At 52.1% G+C, this 25,591-nt stretch overlaps 1 protein-coding gene across 3 annotated transcripts in view; it reads right to left on the reverse strand.

Moving 5' to 3' along the window:
* C2CD2 (C2 calcium dependent domain containing 2) overlaps positions 1-25,591 on the reverse strand; it is a 52,127-nt gene that overhangs the window by 19,610 nt on the left and 6,926 nt on the right. For all 3 annotated transcript variants that reach the window (XM_027583884.2, XM_027583886.2, XM_027583885.2), the window contains exons 2-7: positions 22,808-22,906; positions 11,857-11,976; positions 8,177-8,281; positions 4,766-4,888; positions 2,565-2,688; positions 1,028-1,133 (exon numbers count right to left, since the gene is read on the reverse strand). In XM_027583884.2, coding sequence (XP_027439685.1) covers positions 1,028-1,133; positions 2,565-2,688; positions 4,766-4,888; positions 8,177-8,281; positions 11,857-11,976; positions 22,808-22,906 — 677 coding nt within the window. The remainder of the gene's footprint in view (positions 1-1,027; positions 1,134-2,564; positions 2,689-4,765; positions 4,889-8,176; positions 8,282-11,856; positions 11,977-22,807; positions 22,907-25,591) is intronic.

Raw genomic sequence — 25,591 nt, forward strand, 5'->3', positions numbered from 1 at the left:
TCTAGCTCAGACATTTTTCCCGGTTTTCCAGGAGAAGGCTCATATTTTCACTACGGATTTATAAAAGCTCTTTATATTATACACGGGACACCTGCTGCCAGGACACTGTCCAACTGTTCACTGTTTAAGCCTCAGAAAGCCATCGATTTCTACAGTTTTAGAGTCAGCCACTTGACTGAAATATTTATATGAGTTTCCCATTACTACTTCTGATAGTTTTAACTGACTTTCTTGCGTCGTCTCGATATGCAACCCTATCACCTCCAAGTGATCCGTTTTGCCTCTTCCCTTCAGTGCTTCCACACCACTCCCTTCCCCCTCTCACTGCACTCCCCCTACTTCTAGAACAAAACAGCGGGTCTCTTTCTCTTGGCTTTAACGGGACTCCTTCTGGTCTTTGTCCTTTACAGTGATTTCTCTTAGCTTATTAAAGAAGTGGCCATTAATCATGTTCTAATTAAGATTTTAAATTAGGAATGTGCAGGAAATATCACTGATCATCTCAGCATGTATCGAGATCAGTGTGTTTTCTCCTTTGATCTATCATCACAAGGGATTCAGTTAATCCATCTCAGGAAGCCATCCGTACGCTCCTGGGCCGAGCCCGGCTTCTTAAGGTGCTGGGGGACGCTACTCCAGGATACATTACTTCGAATTCCTACACCGTTTCTTCTAAATGGGCCGTACTGTTCCCTTTGTTCCCGGTCAGGTTCCGGTATCAACCCGAAGTCTCCTCCCTTCTGCTCCAGACGGCGGGTACTTCTAAAGTCGAGGGAGCCTGACCAGAGCGCTCTCTGGTCAGGGCAGGACGCGGGCCAGGAGGAAACTCATACCCAGAGCTGCCTTCAGAAAGAAACCCAGATTCAACCTAAAGTTACCTCGGTTGTTTAATACACCTCTTCAAAAATAATTTTTTGAATGTTTCTGTTTTGAGTATGGACAGTGCTACACGCTGATTTGGGGACCTGGCAGCCATGAGCAGGTGGGCTCTGCCCTTGCAAGCCCACGTTAACCAGGCTGTACGCACAAGGTGAATTCTTCTTCCCAGCTGAGGTCGGTGGTGTTTGTCGCGAGGGCGCTGAACTTCTGAATGGGATCGTTCAGCCGAACCATACACTGTGGGTTAATGTTGCCTGCAATCAAACAAAGGGGCATTTCTATTTTTTAAATTGCGTTATGCGCATACACATTTCGCATATAACGGGCTGAATTAAACGCCTTGACGTCTTGGCTCACCCACATCTGAGGGACTACTCTTTATTTCATTTGCCATTAACAAACTCTCAAAGCACTTCACTTAGGGTTTAAGATTTTCGATCCCCAACTTGCTATCTCTTGGCCTGGATGGTGGACCTCAAGAGCCCCTGCTCCCCGCCCTGGATGAGGGACACTCCCCAGGGGCAACATTACAAAAGCAGATGGGGCCCCCACTTTTGAACAAGATGACCAGCTTGCAAAAGGAGAGGCCTCTGGGGTGACCCCTAAATATGGGGACACCACACAGAGAACCCATATCCGTACTTACGAGGGATGTGTTTTTATATCTGACTCAGCTCAGTCAGACACCTGTTTGGGGATCTGTGATCTGGGTAATGGGACATGTCACTAGTCAACAGTTATTTCTGCTTCCAGGCAATGCCAGTCCCATGGCATAGAGCTGTGAATATACTGTGTAACCAGTAACCACTGGATCAGACACCGCACAGTGTTAGGTATTCCACGCACATTATCTTACTGATCTTCACGATCACCTTTGACGGGAGACACGGGCCCAGATGTGACCTGCCCACGGAGGCGAGGAACAGGGACCCCCGAGGACATCACCCACAGCTGGCTTTGCACAGAGTCTCGGCTGTTAAATGTGGACAGTCTGTGGTTTGGGGACCGGAATACACTCCCTGCACATAAGTAACCCTTAGCATCTTCAGACAATAAAGAATCCATTCCTGTTCTCAGCAAAATCGAATCGCAGTGGAAGGATGGGTCCCATTCCCAGGCTGCTGTGCATCTGGGGTCTGAGCAGCCATTCAGGACCACCTAAAAAGAAGGATCTGCTCTGCAACGCTTGTCCTCACTCAGATAACAGCCTCTCCTAGCACTGGAGGGTCCCCGATGGGCCCGAAGCCCCTCTGACACTCTGTAAACCGCCCACGTGGTGCCCCGTCTTCTAGGAAAGGAGAAGGTGCGCATTGCGTACCAGTCAGGGATGCTCAACCTGTATTTACATGTTCAATAGTTAAAAAAAGGGCGGGTGCCTTCCAGACAAAAGAAAAGGGCAAGGTTACGATTGCATTCCTTTCTTCCCTCAGCCTTACTGCCTGCAAAATCGGGACGGCTGTTTAACAGTCTCACGTTACTATTCTGGTTTTCAGGGGCTCTGTGCTCAAAGGCAGGGATCACACTGCAGACCCAATTGGAGGGTGCCACGGGAAACCCAGAGGCCACTGAGAACCTGCAAGTCACCCCTTGCTCTGCTGTGTGGCGGAACAGTCACTTCTATAGCTGGCAGGGCCCTCCCCCCCCGCCCCGCACCCCCCGGAGCTTCCTGCAGCCCGGCCACCTGCCTGAAGCCCCAGGATCATTTAGCAGCGAGGCTCGGATGTTCTTCACCAATAATCTGAGTTCGTGAGCCCTTGGAGGTTTGGGAGGGCAGGATTCCTGAGGAGTAGATGAAGTGCGTTGTAGATTCTGCAAACAGAAAACCAAGAGCAGTGACCCGGAGAGAAGAAGAGGCAGCCACCCACCACCTGTCGTGGGGCAGGGTCTTGGGGACAATCCACACCGGGGGTCTGACCCAGCTCGGTAACAATTTTCCATTCTTATGGGAAGGGAGGGTCCCAATCCACCATAACCTCTTGCCCTGCCTGGGAGCCTTTTACATCCAAATAACCCAAGTGAAGCAGCAGTGCGCTCAGCCAGAGGGGCTCCCCGGAACCTGGAGTTGAGTGGAGCCCGGAAGCAGAGCTTGCCTTGGGTTTGCACCTGCCCCAGGCCAGGTGCTGACGAGAAAGTGGGATGCCTTCTCCAGGCTGCAGGTGCCCACTGCCCACCGGCACCAAGCGGGACACTGGCCTGACACACACATGGCGAGGGCCATCAGGCAGATCTGCCATCCGGGTGGGGAGTATCTAAGTGTCATCCAGGTGATGCACTTGAGCGGTGACAGAGGCAGGTGCTGCCGGGACCAGCGTCCATCGTCATGTCCGCAAATGGGCATCGAGGCGTTTCCAACAGAAAAGGCTCCTCTAACCCAGAGGACCTCACCTTAAACCGTTTCCCAAACTGGCTTCCTCCCTTCCCTCGCAGCTGTGAGTGCTCTTTAAAAGGGGACCAGGGGCACCTGGGCAGCTCAGTCAGTTAAGTGTCTGATTCTTGGTCTTGGCTCAGGTCATGATCTTGCATTTGTGGGACCGAGCCCCAGGTCTGGCTCTGCGCTCAGTGTGGGGTCTGCTCCAGATTCTCTCCTCCTCCCTCCTGCCCACTCTTGCTCTCAAATAAATAAATAAAATCTTTAAAAGGGGGGGCGGTCCCTTAAGTACCAAGGACTGGGAATCCTGGATGGGCTTCTCAGAGACATCATGGGTCTCTACGCAAACAGAGCCTTCCAGGAAGGGACCCTGGGTGCTGATCTGACCTCAGATGTTTTCTGGGGGCAAGCTTACCAACCTCTCAAGGTCACCATTTAGAAAACACTACTGTGAACCGGGACCTTGCCAACTGTGAGCTGCAGGAAGTAATTGCAAAAGTCCTTAGGATCCAAGTCCGTGAGCACAAGGGCCAGAGCGATCACATGTCTGGGATGGAGATGAAATATTTCCGTTGTCTCTGTGTGATGGTTAATTGTATGTGTCGATGTGACAGGGTCATGGGGTTGTTCAGGTATTTGTTCAAACGTTGTTCCGGGTGTTTCTGTGAGGCTATTTTTGCATGAGATGAACATTTAAATCAAAAGACCCAGTGAAAGAGATTGCCCTCCCTAATGTGGGTGGGCTTCACGCAATCAGTTGAAGGTCTGCTAGAACAAAGGCTGACCTCCCCTGAAAAAGAGGGGGTTCCTCAAGCCTGACGGGCTTCACACTGGGATATCAGTTTTTTTCCTGCTTTTAGACTCGAATGGAGACACCAGCTCTCCGTGGCTCTCAAGCCTGCTGGCCTTAGGCCGGATCTATGGAACTCCACCGCCGGTGCTCCTGGGCCTCCAGCTTGCTGACTCACCCTGCAGATCCTGGGGTTCGTCAGCCTCTATAATCACGTGAGCCAATTCCTTATGATAGGTTTTGGTGTAAATGAACAAATATACATTTTGTATATAAATATATGATTGGCTCATGCAACTACAGAAGCTATTATATAATTGGATATTTTACATATATATAAAAAGCCCCCTTGCTTTGGGGGCACATTCTCACGGCTAATTGGGTTTCCCAGCTACCTCAGTCCTGGAAGGATGAGATCCGAGGCCACAGGCCCTGAGTGGACAGTGAAAAGTCGAGTTTCGGCTCCAGAAAGGCAGAGGGTCAGGGCTAATTAGGCCTGGACCACGTGGAGCCGCCCAGACACCTGTTCTCCCGTCCCACGGGGCTCTGGAACCCTGTGCCCTGAACTGGCAGCGCATCACGATCGACGTGCCGTGGTTGCCCAGCAAGCAGTCGGGCATTCTTACTCTACCACAGCGGGCAGAGGAACATCTGAAACGCACGCAGGTTCTCCAGGAGGGGGACCGGGATCCCTGATGGGTCATGAAGCGCCACCCTCTGCGGCTTACCTGAACGTCCCTCACGTCCACAGGCTTGGTGCTCAGAATGACTGACGGGGAGGCAGCACTAACCAGGCGCTTCAAGATATCCTTGAGGGTTTCAGACACGGCATCGGTCTCCGCCACCCGGTCCTGCCAAAAAAGAGGGGGAAGCCGCCAAATCACTTCCTGACTGTGCACCGTGCAACAGGGGGGCAGGTGCCAGGCGACCGCACTGCATCCCCGGAACCAAGCACGCGGGGGGCAGCCCGGGTTCCGGGACGTCTGATCTCCTCTGGGAGACAGGGTCCTCCTTACTGATCTCAGAAGTAATTCCTGCTCCTTATTTTTAAATGGTAACAATCAAGCCTGGTGCAGTATACAAACATGTTGCTTTTTCTGTGTAGACCCTCTTGGACAGATGTGTTTTTTCTTTCTCGCATGACATTGGGTATTTTTTTTTTTTTTAATTAAAAAGCCTTCAAGTAAATGAAAGGGCCCAATAAGAAAGATAAGCCTGTAGAGGAACAAAGCTGGATGATTTGTATTATCAGGTGCCAGCTCCATAAAGCTATAATAATTACTCCCCAACAGAAAGGCATTCCTGTGTTCCAGAATGTTCACAGCACCACTATTCACAAAGCCCCAAACTGGAAACCACCTAAGTACCCGTCGATAGCTAAACAGATACATCGATTGTGGTGTGGTCACAGGGAGGAACAGTCCACCCCCTGGTGTAGATGTCCTCGCTGCGGGGCTCCAGCATCCCCACCCTGCTCAGGAGACAGGCCATCTGCACGCGGGGATGCCCCCCAGGACCAGAGGCCTAGGAAAACCTCCCGCCTTGCAGAGGTTGGCCTGCGGAGGGCTGGCTGGCCTTGTCACAGCAAACTTAATTCCACTCTGCCCATTAGCGAACTACTTACTGTCTACTCTCTGCTAGAAACTCTAATAATTATCAAAACAGCTAACACTTCCCATCACTCTCAGGCTATGTCCGGCTCAAGTCTATGCACTTATATGTATTAACTCATGTAATCTTCGCAAGCACCTTGAATAGCATTATCCCCATTTTGCCGACGAGGAAACCAGCACACGGAGACGTTAATTAACACGGGTGGGGTCACACGGTTCACGAGTGGCAGAGAGAGTCAAACCCAGGCGTTACGGCCCCAGGGTCTGCGCTTAAAACCACCACGCTGCTGTCTTTCTCTTCAATAGGTCCTTGATATTCCTAACTTTCTTTTTTTAACGGAGGTGAAATTCACGTCACATAAAATTAACCATTTTAAAGAAGACATTTCAGTGGCATTTGGTGTGTTCGGTGTTGTGCAGCGACCATCGAGAGGTTGTCACTCACCCTCTCACCCACCAGCAGTCACCCCCTGCCCCTCCCCACCCCCACCCCCGCCCCTCCCCACCCCCACCCCCCGCCCCTCCCCACCAACGGCCCCCACCTGCCCCTGATCCGCCTGCCACCTGCATGATTTGCCTGTTGGGGAAGATCTCCCAGCAATGGGCTCCCACACACATGTTCCGTGTCGGGCTTCTCTCACTCGGCATAACCTTCCCAGGGTTCCTTCATGTTGGTAGCAAGTGTCACAGCCTCGCTGGTTTTTTTTTTTAACGGTTGAAAAATATTCCCTCATGTGGATGGACCTCATTTTGTTTACATACGCAAGTCTTTAACCCCCACGACTTCCTGTCCCTTTACAGAGGAGGAAATCAAGGGTGAAGATGAGTGTTGGGGTGCTCAGATGTCCGAGCTCCTCCCCAGTTGAGCAGCTGGCTCGGGCCACCCCCCTGCCTCCTGTAAATGTCACATCCACTGGAGGCCCCGGAGGCTCGGGTCCCGCGCCCACAGAACCGGCTCCCAGGGGGCTGGCTTAATGCTATACTTGGAGAGCCTCGCTTCTCATTCACATGGGGAGCACATGACGGTCAGAGAAGCCCACGGGACGCTGGGGGGCAAGATGCGAACATGCCACCCTCTGCGTAGGAACAGGGGAATAAGCTTGTTTTTGCAAAACGAAACCCGGGACAGATAAACACGAACTAATTAATGAACAAAGTTACAGTGTGCAGGGGTGGATGGGGTGGGAGGGACAGGGTGGAGAGGCTGGACGTCTGAGTAGAAGGCTTCTCACAATTTTGACTTTTGAACTGTGTGACTATTTTACATTTTCCAAAAAAAAAAAAACATACATGTAAATTTACAAAGATGGGGGACCAGACCTAAAAGTGAGTCCTAGCAGGAGACAGCGCACTCAACTGATATGAAGCTGCTCACCCAACCACACAGAGGAAGAATGAACTCAAGGAGTCCTGGACACGGGGGTCTGCCCCCCCTCGGCAGGGTGTTCTGACGCAAAGGCAGGTGCGAGTCAGCCACGGTGCTGGGACAGCAGACCACGGGAACGCTCTGCGTGCACGGCCGGCCTGACCACAGCACAGGGTGGACCAGGAGATGCAAAGGTGGGAAGGAAAAGGAAACAGGACGGGAACTGGGCCTCCTGGGAAACAGTCCGGGCCCCTGGTGTGACCGAACAGCCAGGAAAAACGACAGTTCGGATGTGTGCCAGTTAGGAGTGACAATTCAAGCTTATTCGTCTTAAAAACAACAAAAAACTGCATGGATTTATGTCAAGGCATGAAAGGTAAAAACAGGTATGGACAAAGGCTTACAGTCACATACTTAGCTGTTGGGGATCTCTTCGCGGTTGAACAAGAGTCTGAAACAGAGCAAGACTGCGAACAACCATCATAAAAATCCCACCCCCGCAAAGGAATCGCTGATCAGCCGAGCCTCTAGCATACGTGATTTTGCATGATCTTTCCAGCCACTGAAAGTGACCCCAGTGTGACTTTATCCACCCACTCCCTGCTTCCAAATTCATTTCCTCCAACACCTCGGACTGTGGGAAGCAGAGAGATTGCCTTCCAATTTGAGAAGCACTTCTGCAGAAACTGGGGGGAGAGACGCCTGCCCCTGGGAGCCAGGCCATGGCCGCAACCTGAGCTGTCTGGGGAGTGCCACAGGGAAGGACAGAAGGTCTGACGAGCAAGCATGGCAGCCCGTCGAGGAACCCCGCGGCGACAGGACGTCAGTGGTCCTCAGCCTCGGCGGCACAAGAGCACTAGAAACAATTCCAGGCCCAAAGAAACCTGCGTGGGGGGTGGCAGGGGGCAGGCCCAGGGCTTTCTAAAGCTGCCGGGTGATGGCAGGTGCGGCTGGGTTGAGGGCCCAGCGTTACATCCAGCCCAGCCACGGTCCCTCCTGCCCCGTCAGGGTGGCCCCATGCTCCGGGAGGAGGGGGAGAAGCCTGCCCACATCGGAGGGGCGTTGGGCAGAGCCTCTATTCCCCAGATCAGGGGGTCATGATGTGCATGTGTTCTGACATCCGCCGATAGGGGGAAGATCGTAAAAACCCACAGACTGACCTCCACCACTGCTTTGGGCTGGACCGTAATGGCCGTCTCCGGAGCGCTGGTGAAGGACCACTTGATCTGGATGTCCTCTCTCTTCTCTGTCATGTGGAGCTCCAGCTATCAAAACACAAAGTTACCAGAGAGCTACATGCTCCAGCAAAACCTCCACACACGTCCGTGCGTGTGTCCGTGGGCATCTGTGTGGGTGTGCACGCGTGTGTGTTCACTTATTTCCCTAGGCGCCTGCCTGGCCGCCCCTTGCCTTTCGAAATGGGAAGGAAAACTCTGAACTCCCTGGGCCTCCCCTTCACCCCACCCCTCCCCGCCAGCACCCTCCTCGGCCTCAACCTACCAGAGGATTCTCAGCATTGGAGGCTGAAGGCCAGGTGTCATTAAAACTCTGCAGTCTCTTAGTGAGGAATTCTCTGTGCCTTGCATTCTCTTCTGGGAGTGATAGCAAGGCACGCAGGACGGGGAGGAACGGGGGGGAAGGGGGATGCTTAGCCCAACCCCACGCTGCCACACTCCCTGAGGCTGTGCCCACAGCACACGGTGTTCTCATGCTCTCTTGCCTGGGCCAACGCACGCCCTCCAACTGGACTCTGAGCTCTTGCAATAACCCGTCGGACCGGACCCATCCGTGGTGGCAGCATAATGCCCCCCACCAAAGGTGTCCACACCCAAGTTCTCGGAACCTGTGAATATGTGACCAGATACGGCAAAGGGGGCTTTGCAGGAGGGACCAGGCTAAGGACCGTGAACGGAGGGATAATGCTGGGTCATCCCAGGGAGCCCTCAGAGAGGGGAAAAAGAAAACAAGAGAGCAGGCCAGCGAGAGGTGCCTTGAAGATGGAGGGAAGGTGCCAGGAACTCAGGAACGAGGTGGCCTTAAGCTGCCCACGGCCCTCAGCTGACCACCGGCAGGAACACAGGCCCTCAGCCCTACAGTCGTAAGGAACCGAATCATGCCAACAGCCCAATGAGCAAGGAAGCAGATGATCCCAGAGCTTCCAGACAGGAAGGTCGCCTGCCAACATTAGCCCATGTTGGACATCAGACCTCCAGAATGGCAACATAATACATTTATGTTTTTTTTTTAAATTATTTATTTTTTAGAAAAGAGAGAGAGAGAGCGTGCACTGGGGTGGGGGGGGGCGGTACAGAGAGAGAGAATCCAAGCAGACTCTGTGCTGACCACGGAGCCCGACACGGGGCTCGATCTCATGAGCTTGAGATCATGACCTGAGCCGAAACCAAGAATCAGACACTCAACCGACTGCACCATCCAGGTGCCCCTACATTTACATTTTAAGCTAAGTTTGCGGTGATTTGCTTCAGCAGGCACGGCAAACGAATACCCCTCCCTTCGTTTTTCAGCCAGAGACTCTTTCCAAAACACAGATCCCAGCTCTTTGCCTCTGTCCCTTCCCCCCCCCTCAGCAAAGGAGGAAAGAAAGGGCAGCTTTGGACGGTACTACCCACCCCTCGGGAGCCTCGGCTCACGCCAGCATCGGAGTAAGGCAGGCGATGCCTTCCCTTGCCCCGTAATCCTGGGTGATGCCAGGAAAGGTGCACTTTGACTGTGTTGCTGCAAGTCCCCGAGTCTGCCCCCAGCCCAGGCAGGTCATGGGGCAGCGAGACCAAGGCGGGCCCCCTTGTGCTCCTTTCATCTGAAGGACAACAGAGCAGCAGTGTCTCCTGCTTGCAGCATGAATAACTGATCGATCTCCAGTAGCTCCCTCTGCTTTCAGAGGGAATCCACAGAGCGGTTTTCAATTGTTAAGAGATCCAAGATACAACTGTGTTACTTGTCTCTGAGCTGCATGAAATGGCACATAAACAGCATCTCGGAAACTCCATGTCCTTCGTGGAGGTTTATGGGTCTTGCTAGACTCACTCCTGAAACAGGTGTCCGGCGTCGGCTACACATGTCCCAGGCTTCGGAGTTATTTTGCAATTACACTGTCCCAAGTGTTCGGGGGAGCAGGAGGGCATGAACATCCGACAAGTGCATGAAGTAACAAACCTCCTCAGCTCTCAGGAAGGGAGTGTTAGTGAGGGGGGCTGCGGGGGCTGGCTCGCAGAAAAAAAGCCGTTTAGGTAGCCAGAAAATCTTGTTTGCCCTGGCTCTTCAAAACCATGTCTATGTAAGAAAAGCATACGGAATATCCCCTTCCCTTGTGGTTGAGGGTGCTGTACGACTTAGGCTCATCCCCCAAATTAGCAGCCAAGCACGGGGACAGAGGAGGGGAAACATGGGGTTGAAGCCGCAGTGACCCCTAAAACAGACCCAGAAATTCACAACGTTCACGTGCTGGCTGAACAGAGCTTCTGTGGACCCAAGCTTCATGTGAGGGACACACTGTTATCTGATGGTTCAGCCATCCAGAAATTCCCCTAATAAGCCTATTATGATTATTATATATGTCTCTGTATAATTGCTATAGAGGTCATTATTAATATGATGTAATATATATACGAGCAAACCTCAGAGATACAGCAGATCTGCTTCTAGAACACCGCGATAAAGCAAGGCACGTTAAGTTTTTGGCTTCCCAGTGCATATAAAAGTTGTATGTAGGGGCGCCAGGGTGGCTCAGTCAATCGAGTGTCCGACTCTTGATCTGGGCCCAGGTCATGATCTCAGGGTCCTGGGATCGAGCCCCGCGTCGGGCTCCGCGCTCAGCGGGGAGTCTGCTTCTCCCTCTCCGTCTGCTCCTCCCCCCAGTCTCACGCTCTCGCACTCTCTCTCTCTAAAAAGTACGTATTTTTGTAAAAGTTATACTGTAGTCTATTAAGTATACAAAAGCATTACATCTAAAAAAAAAAAAGGAAGAAAACCAAACATACTTTATTGCTGAAAAATGGTGACCATCATGTGAGCTTTCAGCGGGTCGTCCTCATTGAGCACAGGTCACCGTGACAAATGTAATAAGGGAAAAGCATGACAGATGACAGAATCACCCAAATGCGACACAGACGTGCAGCGAGCGAAGGCTGCTGGAGGAATGTGCCGACAGGCGTGCTCTATGCTGGGCTGCCACGAAGCTGCCATGGGTGAAAAATGCAGCGTCGACAAAGGGCAATGAAGTGAGGTGTGTCTGTACAAATTTGCTATGACAACAGTCAGTGTATTATGAGAAAAATAATAGTAATACTCCTTTTAAATTTATACAAAACAGTAAGAGTTCTTTTAAAGTTGACTTTTCCCAAAAACTAAAAAGAGGAACGCCCAGTCCAGTGGCTACACGGGTGTCCCAGCTGCAGAGGACCGCTGGGGTCTGGTCCGGGGTCCCCGAACAGAACCACTGTCCTCACCGCGGGTGCCACTCACCATAACTCTGCTTGTCAGCAACACCCCTGATCTCTTGAAACGCCTTGAAAAATATCGTCTCTCCCAACAGTGGTAGCTGGGCAACCTCTGAATTCATGGTATACATCTGTACGTAGCCACAGATGCGTGTTTGTGTGGGTGTGGATACATGTGTGTATACGTGTATACAGCATGTGCATACACATGACACACACTTTATTTCCTACAGATACAATATAAGATAGAAGGCTACAGTTTGAACATTATGAAATAAATGATTAATAAAAGCCTGGGAAATCAGGGCCCCGCGATCACACCAGGCTTACCCTATAGGTTTGTGAGCATCTTCCCAAGACTCACTCGGTCTACCCAAACTCACCTGTAGGTGAAACGGGGAGAGCCGTGCGCCGTACATCTGGCGCCCCGTGTCTTCGGGGGATGCGGGCCCCGCGCGGACCAGGAACTGGATGGCCTCGCCCACCACGCGACAAGACACGACCTGCGGGAGGCATGAGATGGGACAGAAAGGGGGATTCGTTCCAGATAGCCCTTTAGTTCACTGAGAAGTTAGCAAGGACAAGACTTGAGAGTTCCAAACTTGATAAGTACCCAGATTCACATCTTTTCTGTTATGGAATGGTTGGAAAACTGGAAACAACATTCCAAATCTTTTCTTCCAAATGCATTTCTCAAGAACTAAACTCTGTTTTGCCCAAACCGAGTCGTTATATTCTTTCCAAATAAAAAGTTTTTCCTGGATACCGTGCTCTGTTTCTCCTCACCAGCTGAGTCCGCAGACACCTCCACGTTCATATGGAGTAAAAGCCATTAGCCATCTCCCCTCTCTAAAACTGAGCCTTAGAAAGAAAACAGGCGAGGGGCGCCTGGGTGCCTCCGTCAGTTAAGCGGCTGCCTTCGGCTCGGGTCATGGTCCCAGGGTCCTGGGATCGAGCCCCACGTCCGGCTCCCTGCTCCGCGGGGAGCCTGCTTCGCCCTCTCCCTCTGCCTGCCGCTCTGCCTACTTATGCTCTCTGTCTGTCAAATAAATAAATAAAATCTTAAAAAAAAACTTCTTAAAAACAGAAAGAAGGAAAACAAATGATAGATTTTATAAGCAAAAAACTTAAAAATATACTCGGAACACCCTAAATTGTTTCTATCTAGATAATTTTCAACCTACTGTGGCTTCCAAAGATTTGGGGATATTTCAAAGAACATATAAAGTATTAAACACTTAGGAAATTATACAGCCTTAACAAAAATAGCATTATAAAGTGAGTTCGCTTAAGGACCTATAAAACAAAGACAAGTAATTACACCAGGAACAAACCAGGCCACATTCCCGATAAAAATCACAAAGCATTTTAGAGAGAGAGGTTACCGAACAGAGAAATATCAAGTTTCCGCCACAGAACGCCTCTACAGGAGAGGATCTTCTAGAATGAGGGGTCACCCCTGCCCTCACAGGAGGCCGAGCAAGCCCCCAGGGGTGACAGGGATGATGAGGGGCCAGGGGCCAGGTGCGCACCTGCTGGGAGGGAGGGCGCTGTGGGGCGCGCCCGTGCCAGGCCAGAGCCAAGTCATCAGGAGGCGGAGCGTGAGGCAGGAGGGACCCCCACCTTCCCAAGGGAACACTGCCGGCTGTCACTTGGGAAGGAAAAGAAAATTCTTTAATTCTCTGGTGGATTTATCAGAATCTAAAATAAAATACCAAGTGGAAAGATTATCCAAATAGTTCCTTTATCCGGCCTGCTGTTTCCCCAAGTTCAGGCTAGGACATCAGGCTAGGACATCTGCCCCCTTCTTTCTCATCCCCAGCTAACTGCTTCCTCCCCACCCCCAACGGGTCCCGCATCCAGAGCCTCTCCACCCCCACCCCACCCCCCGCCGGCCCATCCGCCCCTCCCGAGGAGACCTGACCCAGACACTGCGACACCCCCAGCATCCACCCCCAGCGTCCGTCCCCAGCGTCCACCGTCGAAGGGTCGACGGCACAGAATGAGAAAGGAAAGTGTCACTTGCTCTCCGTCCTGGCAGACACCACCCCACACTGGTCTCCCCCGTCCCAGCAAGGTCTCGCGAAGGAACTCGAGCTACGTGCCTGAGTTTACATACCTTCATCATCTTATTGCCTCTCCCAAGTTCACAAAAGGTTGGAACAAAAAAATGTTTGTATAAGAAATGTCGTCTATTCATTTTAAAAATAAATGCTCTATAAACAATCCTTTTTGGAGGAACATATTTTCATGCCAGATGAGCTACAAACACAAATGACAAGAAGGACATTCGCTGTCCTCGTCTTGACTGCCCGGGGCCTCACAGCACTCTGGGTAAGACACCAGAGGATGACCGCTTGACTCCCATTAGGTCTCTGGAAACTTCTCTACTAAGCTAACTAGAATTTTAGCATAAAATCCCACGGCTTCATCAGTGCTCTTGAGCAAGAAGGAGTGGGTTCTCCTTTGCATCCAGTTCTAGACAAAGCTTCTCCGCTACCCCATCCCTGGATATGTAGGTGGCCTAAGCACGTGAATAAGAGCAAATAAATAAACAAGCGGATTTAGACTTAAAAGACTTTAAAACTTCTAGAATGCAAAGACTCTGATGGCCACAGTTCCTGTTCGAGTCACATCAAGAGAGTAAGTACAAGGTACTAAAGACAGAGCATCTGTGGGTCCCAATGTCCTCTCACCGAGACCCGCTGGAGGGTCTTTCCGGCCCTAGGAGTCCTGATCCCCCACATAAAACCCGTCACGCAGACAAAGCCCTCCTTGGTCTCCCTGCAGTGCTCAGCAGGAGGGGGCCGAACTAAAACGGCTATCCGAGGCTGCCCCAACGTCACAGCTTGGCCCAACGAAATGCCGCTAGCGCTGTGGCCATGAGCCCAGCCGAGGGACAATGATGGGACCAATCCTCGTCCCGGCCGGCCGCTGCCCCTGCCATCCTGGGAGTAATAATGCTTCATTTGTCAAATGGACAAGAACAAAATGGAAAGGCTTTAAAAATAAGTAATCTTCTTTTAGTTGCATTAAGGTGTTATCCACAAGGGGGATTAAATTCTCTCAACCCCGGTGAACGGGGGCAAGCCTTCACCACCACACAGGGGACCCTGCTTGGAGCAGCATTAGGTGGGGGCCCTGATGTTCAGCAGACCCTTCCAGCCAGTCGGCCTCCCCAAGGGGCCAGAATGTCCAGGGCTGACCTCTGCCTAAATCTGATGAACAACCCTGCTCTTGACCCAGTCTCCCCTGACCCACACACACCTGTGTTTATGAGGGTCCCTCCTGAGGTTTTCAGGTTAGCTCCTCAGAGCATCCCGATCACACAAAGCTGTATAAATAGGGCTATGCAATCCTCATCGCTCGGCCTTCCCGCCGAGGGACTCTGATACTGATACTGGATTTTTAACGTTAAGTAGAAATAATATCTAATATCTGCAGTGGGACTGAGTACTTCTCCGATAACAGACGTGAAACTCTGGCCCCAGAACAGGACTCCATGAAGCCAACATCTAGGAACATAAGGGGCTCCTGTAAAAACAGCCAGCCATGAGCCCACCTGCTTTATGCTTGAGTTATCTTTTTCCAAAGCGAGTAGACAACTCCTCGGTTACATAAACCACTTCAAAATCGCACCAACAGAAAGCTGAACTGTGTATTCCAGATAAGCCCCCCTCCTCTCTATAGAAGAGAGCGTTTATGGAGGATGGACTTTGTGGACTGAGGGTCCCCAAGGTGGAGACCTGGTTCACTCCTGCAGATCAAGGGGGAAGGCCAGGAGCAAAGCGTCATGGGAATGCGAAGACAAGCACACGTCACCGTCACCATAACCTGCGCAGACAGAACAGGGTGGGGGCCATTGTTCACTTTTCTGTGCTCTCTCCAGCTTCAAGACAGAAGCTCAAACAGTCACATATTTAGGCAAATAGGTCTTATCTTGAAACTGTATTCCTTTGTTTAAGACTTGGGGCCAAAGAACACCAGGCCCAGGTAGTCCTGAGTTTTGCTAACGCTTGCCAGAGAAAGGCCTGTAATGTTTTCAAATCTCACTTCACTCCTTCCATGTTCCTTTTCAAGTAAGCTTCTTGTACGACTGACTCAGCTCCTTCTTCTCTCGGAACACTCTAGAGACCTGGAAATAATTTAATTACTCCTGTCCCCAAAAGAACTAGGAACACAGCCACAAAAACGCATCTAAAGGGTTGATGTCACTGAATCTTTCTCCCTATAATCATGCTATATAACATCCTGAGGAAAGAACTCCAAAACGAAAGGGAAGGTAAAGGCCCTTCACTAATCATCCAGAGCTCCCAATGCGGCTGTCCAGACTCACCCTTGTAAATGTTCTTGAAGACAGCACAAAGCTGATTTATAAACCATTTCTACTCTGGAATAAGGACTCTACTTTTTTTTTTTTAAAGACTTTATTTATTTGTTTGTTTGTTTGTTTAGAGAGTGTGAGCAGGGGGAAGGGCAGAGGGAGAGAGAGAAAGAATCTCAAGCAGACTCCATGATGACCACGGAGCCCGATGTAGGGCTCAATCTCATGACCCTGAGATCATGACCTGAGCCAAAATCAAGAGTCAGAAGCTTAACCGAATGAGCCACCCAGGCGCCCTGAGACTCAGTTTAAAAGATAAAATGCATTACGGCTAGATATGATCAGAACATCTATGAAGCTAATCCTGTTTGCCCAGGGAAAGATGAAAAATACTGGAAACAAGATGGCGGCCCAACCCAAGGAATGCTGGGTCGATGCTCTAGTTTATGGTACTGAGGGGTGTGCCGTAAACTACACAGGCTCTGACATCTCACCCTGGCAACACCCCAACCCTCCTCTTGTTGGGACACTTTAAAATGAACAGGCTTTCCGGTAGTATTGCACTCCCAAGAGGTATGGTTACTAGGGAATGTGGTTTACTGTGGGCATTCCTTGGCTCAAAAGTCTGTTTGTGAACATGCCATTCTCTTTCATCAACCCTGTGTATGAAAAGACACATACAAGACTTTAAAATGAAGGCAGCAGGGCGCCTGGGCGGCTCGGTCGTTAAGCGTCTGCCTTCGGCTCAGGTCATGATCCCAGGGTCCTGGGATCGAGCCCTGCATCGGGCTCCCTGCTCCGTGGGAAGCCTGCTTCTCCCTCTCCCGCTCCCCCTGCTTGTGTTCCCTCTCTCGCTGTGTCTCTTTCTGTCAAATAAATAAATAAAATCTTAAAAAATTAAAATAAAATAAAATAAAATAAAATGAAGGCAGGAGGGAATTGTGTCTTTCCCAGGCTGGCTGTTTGTGCTCCCTGCAGGGGGCCAGGTCACTCTGTCCCACCTGCCCCGAACGCTACTGCTTGATAGTCCAACACACACAACTCCAGATTGTCTGTGGGTCCTTTACCCTGTCTTCTCAAGGCAAAGTCAGGCTGCAGCTCAGGATTGACTCAGCCCAGAATTCAGTACAGTAACCCAAACAGGTGGAACTCCAGGGAGGCATGGCTCCCGTCCCAGTCTGGTATCCACCCTGGGTCTCAGAGGGCGGGGCCTCCAATGAGGTATCTCTGTAGCTGCCTTTGGAAAGACCCCGGTACAAAACAATTTCACAACCTGTTAGCATTTTAGCATAAATACCAGGCTAATGGGATACCTCGAATTTCAAGTCATGCAAAGCAAAAAAAAAAAAAAAAAAAAAAATCAACCATGCTTCCCATTTGCAGCTAGAGAGACAAATACGGACAATCTGGAATCAGGCCACCCTGGCAAACCACGGGGGCCCACTGAGGTCTAGAGAGAGCGCGGGAGACCCTGGCCGCTCTCAGAGTATATTTCAGTTCGCAAACATGTCCCAGCCTTAGTCAGTCACACACAGAACACGACACACACCCAGTGCGGGCTGTGGGGTTCCCCGACGTACAGCGCGGGCGGAACAAGATTCTGGGGGAGATTCCACGCAGTTGTCCAAGTTCTGTTTGTTGCTGCGGGTTTACAGAAGCAAAGGTGGGTTAGGGCCTCGTGCTCGTCCGTCTCTTCCGCCGTCGGGTGGGGGCGGGACCACGGGGGACAGACGGACACAGACACGAGGAAGAGTCACAGCACTGACGATGGTGTGCCAGGGTCAGCTTGTCTCTGCAGGCTGACTGCCTTCGACTCTGGCCCCTACTACTTAGTAGCTCTTGGCCAAGTGACTTAGCCTCTCTTCGCCTCAGTTTCTCCCTCGGTACAATGGGCATGATTCTTGTATGGTGAACACTGATGAGAAGAAACAGAACCTGTAGCTGCTCACACCTGATAGCATCAGGAGCCGAGGCCCGGGCTGGCCGTCGTTCTCCACACCACCCCGTCAGGGAGGGATGCACCCTTCGCAGACACCCAACCGCCAGCTCAGAGGGAGAAAGAAGTGCCCAAACATGCTCAGATCCAGCCAAGTGTCTCCCTGGCTTCTGAGCTGGGCCTTTCTCTGTGCTGGGTGGGTTATTACGTCTATTCAGAACTATAACCTACAGATGATCATTATACCATCAGAAGCCTCCATTTATTTACGAATGGCACTGCAGACGGGGATAATTACTGCCTTTCACCGGACACCTGGCCTCACACCAGAGAAAGAAAGCCAACATCACTCCCAGTCTCCAAAGATGGCTTCCAGAGCCAAGCGGGACCCTTGTTTTCACCGGCAAGCTTTCTGAATAAACGCTGTGTCCAAAGAGACACACCATGCTCCCTAAAGGAAATGCATGGCTTTCTCGGTGGGTGCCTGTCCCAGCACCACCCCCAAGCCCTGATTCAGACTGGATGAGTCTCCACGGGGCCCTTGTAGACCTCTCGCCTCCACGGAACCGAAGGTGGAATTTCTGAATCCACGGACGTGCCGTGGAAGGGCTACTGAGACCTGCTGCAGAGCAAAGAGCTGACTCTTGGGCCACCTGCAATGTAGAAAGGAAGATTTGTCTTTTCTGGGTCAAACATTCTGGAGCAAACCTCTCCCAGGACATGCGGAAAGAGAACGTAGGTAGAAACTCGTTGCTCTTGTGTAAGAGGGTAATTACAGTCCGGGAGAAATAAATCTATTCAGAGCATGTTGAGACTGGAAGGGAAGGCAGAGGAGCCCCTGGAGAGAAGTTTAAAGGTGATGGCTTCGGTGCAGAGTGCCCCCACCGGGAATGTGCGGGGCCTGCCTCCCGCCTCCGCCAGCCGTGCCCGCATACAGTGAGCCCAAGTGACAGGAATGCTTCCGGTCACCACCCAAGAAGCTGCCCCGCCAGGCAAGCAGAGGCTCCCTGTAGGAAAACCCACAGCCCACACCACCTGCAGGGCTGCTGCTTGGGATAAATATCTGGCCTTTGTCCCCACGTCCTGGCTCACGGCTCCTAACACCATTGGATCTCCCAAAGGACAGGAGTGTTTTCTGTGTGCTAAGGAGATGACTGGTGGTTGGGGGCTGGTTGCCCCCAACACCAGCCATGATCAGGGGGTTGAACTCTCAGCCCCACCCCCTGGGGAGAGGACGGGAGAGGAGAGAGAGGCCGAAGATTGAGTTCAGTCGCCAAAGGCCAGTGATGTACTCATTCATGCCTGAGTAATGAAACCTCAGTAAAAACCCCTAAACGATGGAGTTTGGGGAGCTTCTGGGTTGGTCTACATGAGGAGGTGCTGGGAGGGTGGCATGCCCGGAGTCGGCCTGAAGCTCGGGGCCCCTCCCACCACACCTTGCCCTACGCATCTCTGCCATCTGGCTGTTCTTGAGTTGTCTCCTGTATCATGAACTAGTAATAGGAAGTGAACTGTTTTCCTGAATTCCAGGAGTTGTTCTAGCAAATTATCAAACCTGAGGAGAGGTGGGAAGCCCCTGACTTTACGGCCGGTGGGTCTGAAGTCCAGGTGGCCCAGCCTTGGGGTCGGCATCCGAAGGGGGCAGTCGTGTGGGGCCTGTGCCGACTCTAGGGGGTCAGGGTAAGAACCGAACGGAGTTACTGAAACCCAGTGGGTGTGCAGCGAGTTGGTTATCGCATGCCCACACCACTGGTGTCAGAGTGCTCCAAGTCCACGGTGCTCCCACTGAGCCAAGGCCGGGCAGGCCGTGAGTCCGGCCCCCATCACGGGCTCTGCAAGGCACCTCACACTGCTCCAAGCTACGCAAGACCCCCTCTCTGTGTAGGACGTGGGGTTGGGGGACTTGCTGATGAACCAGATATTTGCCAAGGCGATTACTTTGGCACACGGGGGTCTTCAGGGGTGGCAGGAGAAAGTCAAGTGCAGGGTACCTGGAGAGCAGGGCAGGCCCGGTTCTACTCCCTGGCGGCCCGTGGCGAGACTCAAGACCAAACATGAGTCAGGAAGGCGTGCACAAAGGGAGATCAGGGTCCCCATTCCCATCTAGGTGACCAGAGACGTGACTATGTACTCAAGCCCCACGGTCCAGGCCGGACTTGTCCCGGTCATTAGCTCAAGTGCCATCCACACGTCCCTTGTCAGGGCTGAGTCAGGGAGATGCGAAAGATACAGGCTGATCGTACGGAGCGAGCTGAGGGAGGGAGGGTGATGTCCTTGAAACCACGCTTCGGTAGTTCTTTAAACCTTTGTTTGTGGGCCCCAAGTGACGTTATAGACTTCCCTCCTCAAGAACTCTGCAGAGCACAGGAAAAACATGACAGAGCGGACAGAGGGTTCAATATGTCTGAAACCGAGGTGGGGGGTGGATCCTAAAAGAAGCAGAACCTGGTTGCTGGAAGCGTCCTGTACGATGCAGTGGTTCGAGAACATGAGGTCCTGGAGCAACAGTAGAGAGAGGCCGTGGTACGTGCCCGTCTTCCTCTGACGTACAGAATCCCCCTCCGGACACAAGGCAGGAGAAACTCCGATTAACCTGGCTTGATCCCTTCACAAAACGGCGCCTTTAAGCGTGCTGTGGTCAGCCAAGAAGCCCGACCGCGAGTGGGGAAGGCGGTGTGCAGGACCCACGAACTTGGGGGTGTCCTACACCCAACTTCCCAGGAGCCAGGAGGATCCCAATAGGGGGCCCCCCGCCGTGGGTGTGTGCAGGCCACGGGCTGGTAAGCGACAGTGGCCCTCGGTATCCCCCCAGGACCCACTCTCCCACACCGCCTGGGGGGGGCCGGGGGCCTGACACCAACGGGCCGCCAGCTCACCCCAGGATAGCACTACCTGCAGCCATGACAAGGCAATGACAAGCTCCCACTTCTCACTCGGCCAAGAAAACCTAAGAGTCAAGAACTATGCAGAAACTCAAAACGAAACAAGCCCCCGTGCGCTGTGCCATTTGTCTGCGGGACGTAAGAAGCTTCCGAGAATACGCTGTGGGCAGTGGTCCCTTCCTGGGGGCGCAGAGGAAGGAGGCTCCGTGCAGGGGGCCAGGTGATGGACGGCTGTGTTGTTTTTAACTTTTTAATGCGCATGCACCATTTCTGTAATTGTCTTCAAATAAACACGATTTCACCCTCCCCTTTCTGAAGCTGCTTTTCTGGCACTAAATATCAAGGCCTTTAAAAACGGACGATTGCTATGTCCACCCCTCCCCTCCCCCCTCTACACCTCTGGGCCCGCCCTGAACGCTCCGTGCCTCCGAAACTGGGGCAGTGTCAGAAAACACCAACAGCAAGTGCCCACCACAGAGGGATTCGGTCCCGATCGGTCAATAATAGAGGGCGCTCGCCGCACCCAGAGGCACTTCCCATGCGGGGGAAGCCAACTGCCCTCAGCCCCCCAGTATCATAAAAGCACTGGGCCACCTGCGGGCCCAGCCTCGTCCAGCCCTAACGGGCCATGCGGGTCTCGGCATCCTGCATTATTGCAGCCAATTTCCTGTCGTACCCCAATACCTCCCAGAGACTTCCCCACACTCGTTACAGGGATAATACAGCGTGTGATTCCAGGTTTGGCAAGGGAGTGGGGAAGGAGAGCCCTCCTAGGGGCCCCGCGGGCGGGGAGCACCACTCTGGTGACCAGTTCTGGAATAGCTGGTCACTCTGCAGCGGGCATACCTACAGTCTAGCAGCCCCACGTTGCCCCCCCCCCCCGCATCCCCCCCCCCCATCTACTTCCCTGCTCACGCCTGAGGCGGCAGGGACAGGAAGCATGCAGGTTCACCGCAGCCTTGCTACCCTGCTGCGAAAGAGAGAGCAACTCCATTGTCTATGGGTAGAAGATGACCAAGAAGCCTTGGTCCTTCCAGAGCCCTGACCTGTAGGTAAAGCGAAGGAACCAGGGCTGCAAACGCTATGCTAGCGAGGACAGGGAGCAGAGTCCGAGGGGTGAGGTTCTGGGGCTGGAGTGCTCGCCTTCTCCAGCAGGGTCACGCCGGTGTCCACCCCCCCAACCACATCTGCTAAACAGCACATGTGGGACCCGACAGTAAAATACAGACACATACAAGGGCAAGCCTTGTATTTCAGAGGAAGTTTCTTAGGAATTTTTACAGATACTTTTCATTTAAAAAAAAAATCTTTTAAATTATTTACGGTACTTGATCAGACTGATAAGTAACTTCAGCCTGTGAACAACCACGGACTGTAAAATGAGCTCAACAAAGTGTCGAGTTGGCTCAAATCCAGATGTCATATATACATATACACACACAAACATATGCATTTTAATGAGATGATTCACATATCATTTAATTTGCCCATTTAAACTGTATAATTCAAGGGTTTTTAAAGAATTATAATTATTTATTTATTTATTTGAGATAGAGCAGAGGGAGGGGCAGAGGGAGAGAGAGAATCCCAAGCAGACTCCCTGCTGAGCATGGAGCCTGACTCGGAGCTCAATCCCACGACCCTGAGATTGTCACCTGAGCCGAAATCAAGAGTCAGACTCTTAACGGACTGAGCCACCCAGGTGCCCCAATTCAATGGTTTTTAACCTATTCCACAGAGTTGTACGACCATCACCACCACCACTTTCAGAACCTTATCATCACCCCACAAAGACACCCTGCACCCATGGGCAGTCACTCTGCATCCCCCCGCCCAGTGATGTAGCCACCCTGGATAGGCCACGTAAACGAAGCCACTCAAGATGTGCCTTCTGTGACTGGCCTCTTGCGCTTAGTGAGATGTCTTCAAGGCCCATGCATGTGGCACGTGCCAGAATCTCCTTCTTTTTCAAGGCAAAATACTAGTCCATTGTGTGGATCTACCAGGTTTTATTTATCCATCCATCCGTTGATAGACCACACTTAAATTTTTTTTTTTTTTTTACGTTTTTAAGGTGTCCACATTTTCAGTAATCCTAAAACAGAATAACCTCCCCCGCCCCACAACCTGAGCTTTGAATTCGTTCTCTCGGTCGGGAAAGGCCCGTGGCAGGTGACCGCGCCCCAGCTCACCTTCTCCTGGGCGGACCTGGCCACGCTCGAGACTTGCTGCACGGTCAGCTTGAGGGGCTGCTGCAGCGGGTCCTCCTCGAAGGAAAGGAGCAGCGGGCCCTGGAACAGAAGGAGAGGCATGGTGAAGGCACGTCAGCACGGGGCAGCCCCCCGTCATGATTATATACTGGGGAGCAAGCTCTGCAAACCTGGGAACATGACCCCTTTCAGATAAAGCTGTGATTCCAGCAGCAGCGTGGGTCAAATATCACTCACAATATAATGCGCTCGGGGCTGGTTTCGGCTACCAGAGAGGGACAGGAAGCAAGGAACACAACAAAACCAGACATGTGACAATAAAGATGGCAAAGGGGGTTCTGAACGCTCGAGTTTACAAGGGACAGGGTGCTGGGTGTGGCACTGCGGGTCCAGCTCACTATCTGGCCAAGCACAGGAGGGCCAAGGGCTCTGTCCTCTGCTTCTTTTGCCAGAAGAAAGCAGCTCTCTCTGGTTTCAGAGAATCACCTCTCCCTGCTCCATGTGGTGCACCCCCTTCCTCTCCCCCCAACCAGTGGTAAGTGGGCAGGAACCCCCAGGGGCCAGCCACCTCTCCCTGGAATTTGAGATTCCTTGGCTAAAAATGAACCAGCCAGCTGGCTGTGCCCAAGAAGCAGATTCCTGAGCCCCTGCTTCACAGACCTTTGGGGCTGCCGGGCTCCTGCCGCCCAAGGTCTCCTGGGTCCACTCTGCCTTGGGCTCTGTGCACCCTACCACACCCTGTGAGTGAACCCCTCCATTGCGTGTCAGCCCATGTCCATTTTGGGTCTTGCAACTAAAGATCTCCAAAGGAGAGATGTGCAATTACGCTAACAGGACCACAAGGCAAGATTCATGTTTTATAAAAGAAGAAATCAGGGCTGGGATAGTCAACCAAGTCTTGGCCTTTTTAAAAATAAGTTCTCGGGGCGTCTGGGTGGCTCAGTCATTAAGTGTCTGCCTTCAGCTCAGGTCATGATCTTTGATCATGACCTGATCAAGCCCTACATCAGGCTCCCTGCTCCGCAAGAAGCCTGCTTCTCCCTCTCCCACTCCCCCTGCTTGTGTTCCCTCTCTCGCTGTGTCTCTCTCTGTCAAATAAATAAATAAAATCTTTTTTAAAAATAAATAAATAAAAATAAGTCCTCGTGGGAGGCTGAAGGCTTACACCGCCATCACGACCCTGGAGTGAAACCCTTCCTGATGCACTCTAAGAAGTGCCTCACTGTCTCGTAAGTTCTGATCGGGTGGTAAAAAAACATATTATTCAACCTCCCAACTTCACACCCTCTGTCATCATGTCAGACATTCTCCACGTGGCCAGCCATTCGCAACTACAAGCCACGATCGAGGGCAGGAGAATTAAATGGTACAAGATGGCACCAAAGTTCCTCTGACAAGCAGGGCGCAAATGAGCAAGCCGTGAAGTTATCCTGGGGCTATTTCTTAAGAATTCCCGATGACCAAGAGTGAATCTAAAAGACCCAGAACGTTCTCACTTACAGGCGTCCGACCGCGCCCTGCTTTAGCGACATCTATCTCATCCCCTAAAATCATCAGGGGAGAGTTAAATCTACTTCTCAAGAGTGATGAAGTCACCGTTCGGGCTGCTCTGCAGACGTTCTCCGTGGCTGGAGCTTGTTTGGGTGTGAGCTGCGGGCCAGGGGTGGGGAGGGAATGGGCGGGCAGGGAATGGGCAGGCAGGGGTGGGCACAGCTCCCCGCGCGGCCCGGTGAAGCAGCTGCAGCTACAGGGGACCTCAAGCACCCTGGGGACCCCGGTGTCGGTGGATGCCCTCTCTACTCTCCTCCCTCTGACACCTTCTAGATTAAAACCCGGAAAAGATTCTGCTGGGGAACTGAATGTCAAGGGGTGGGCGCCCAAACGAAATGAATTATTGAGTTAAAATAAAGATGCAGAGGTTCCCTTGCCCTTCCAAAGAGTCCGGTCCTTGGGTTGCAGGAAGCCCAGCATGCGGGCGGGACGCAATCCCTCGCTGCTGTGCCTCTCACACTCTGTCCATGTGCAGACACCACCTCACTTGGACCAGAGCAGGGCTTTACGTCCACAGGGAAAAGCAACATGCAGGAGGCGCCGGGAAGACACCGAGGAAAAAAAAGCACGAGGACTAGCCCCACCCGACGTGAAAACACACCGCAGAACCTCCGTGACTCCAACTGTGCAGTATAGGTGCGTGGACACAAAACGGCCCAGTGGACCAGACCAGCGTGTCCACCACACCCCCAAACGCACGGAGAAACTTCGTGGGTGACAAACGCAGCATCCCAAATCACTGGTTTAAAAAAATGGATTTTTAAAAAAATCAGGACGTGGGAGGAACCCCCGAAGGCATATAAACAAACAAATGAACCTAACTGCGTTACCCATGAAGCCCGTCACCCCCTGAAGGGGTGGGAGAACACAGAGCTAACCTCAGGAACTCTGGATCAGACAACATCCCAACAGCATAAATGTGTAACCTGGTCCATAAGTGTGTTTCTCACAGGGGAGCAGGTCAGCAGTGCAGACGTGTCTACTAGAGCTGACCAAGTCAGTCAACATGTCAGATACAGGAAGGGCCAGACGCCTGCCTCTTGGAGAGGGAGAATATTAAGTGAGGAAAGGAGAGTTACTGGGACTCTGCCGTTGAATGAGAATCTGAGGTATCAGCCTCCAGACAGACAGAAAGATACAAAACAACGACATGAGCCTGAGTGTGCTGGCAAACAGCCATACCTCCTAGCTCTGTCTACTAGAAGGGTCTAGAAG

This window comes from Zalophus californianus, chromosome 1 (genome assembly GCF_009762305.2).
Source record: "Zalophus californianus isolate mZalCal1 chromosome 1, mZalCal1.pri.v2, whole genome shotgun sequence".
Lineage (NCBI taxonomy): Eukaryota > Metazoa > Chordata > Mammalia > Carnivora > Otariidae > Zalophus > Zalophus californianus.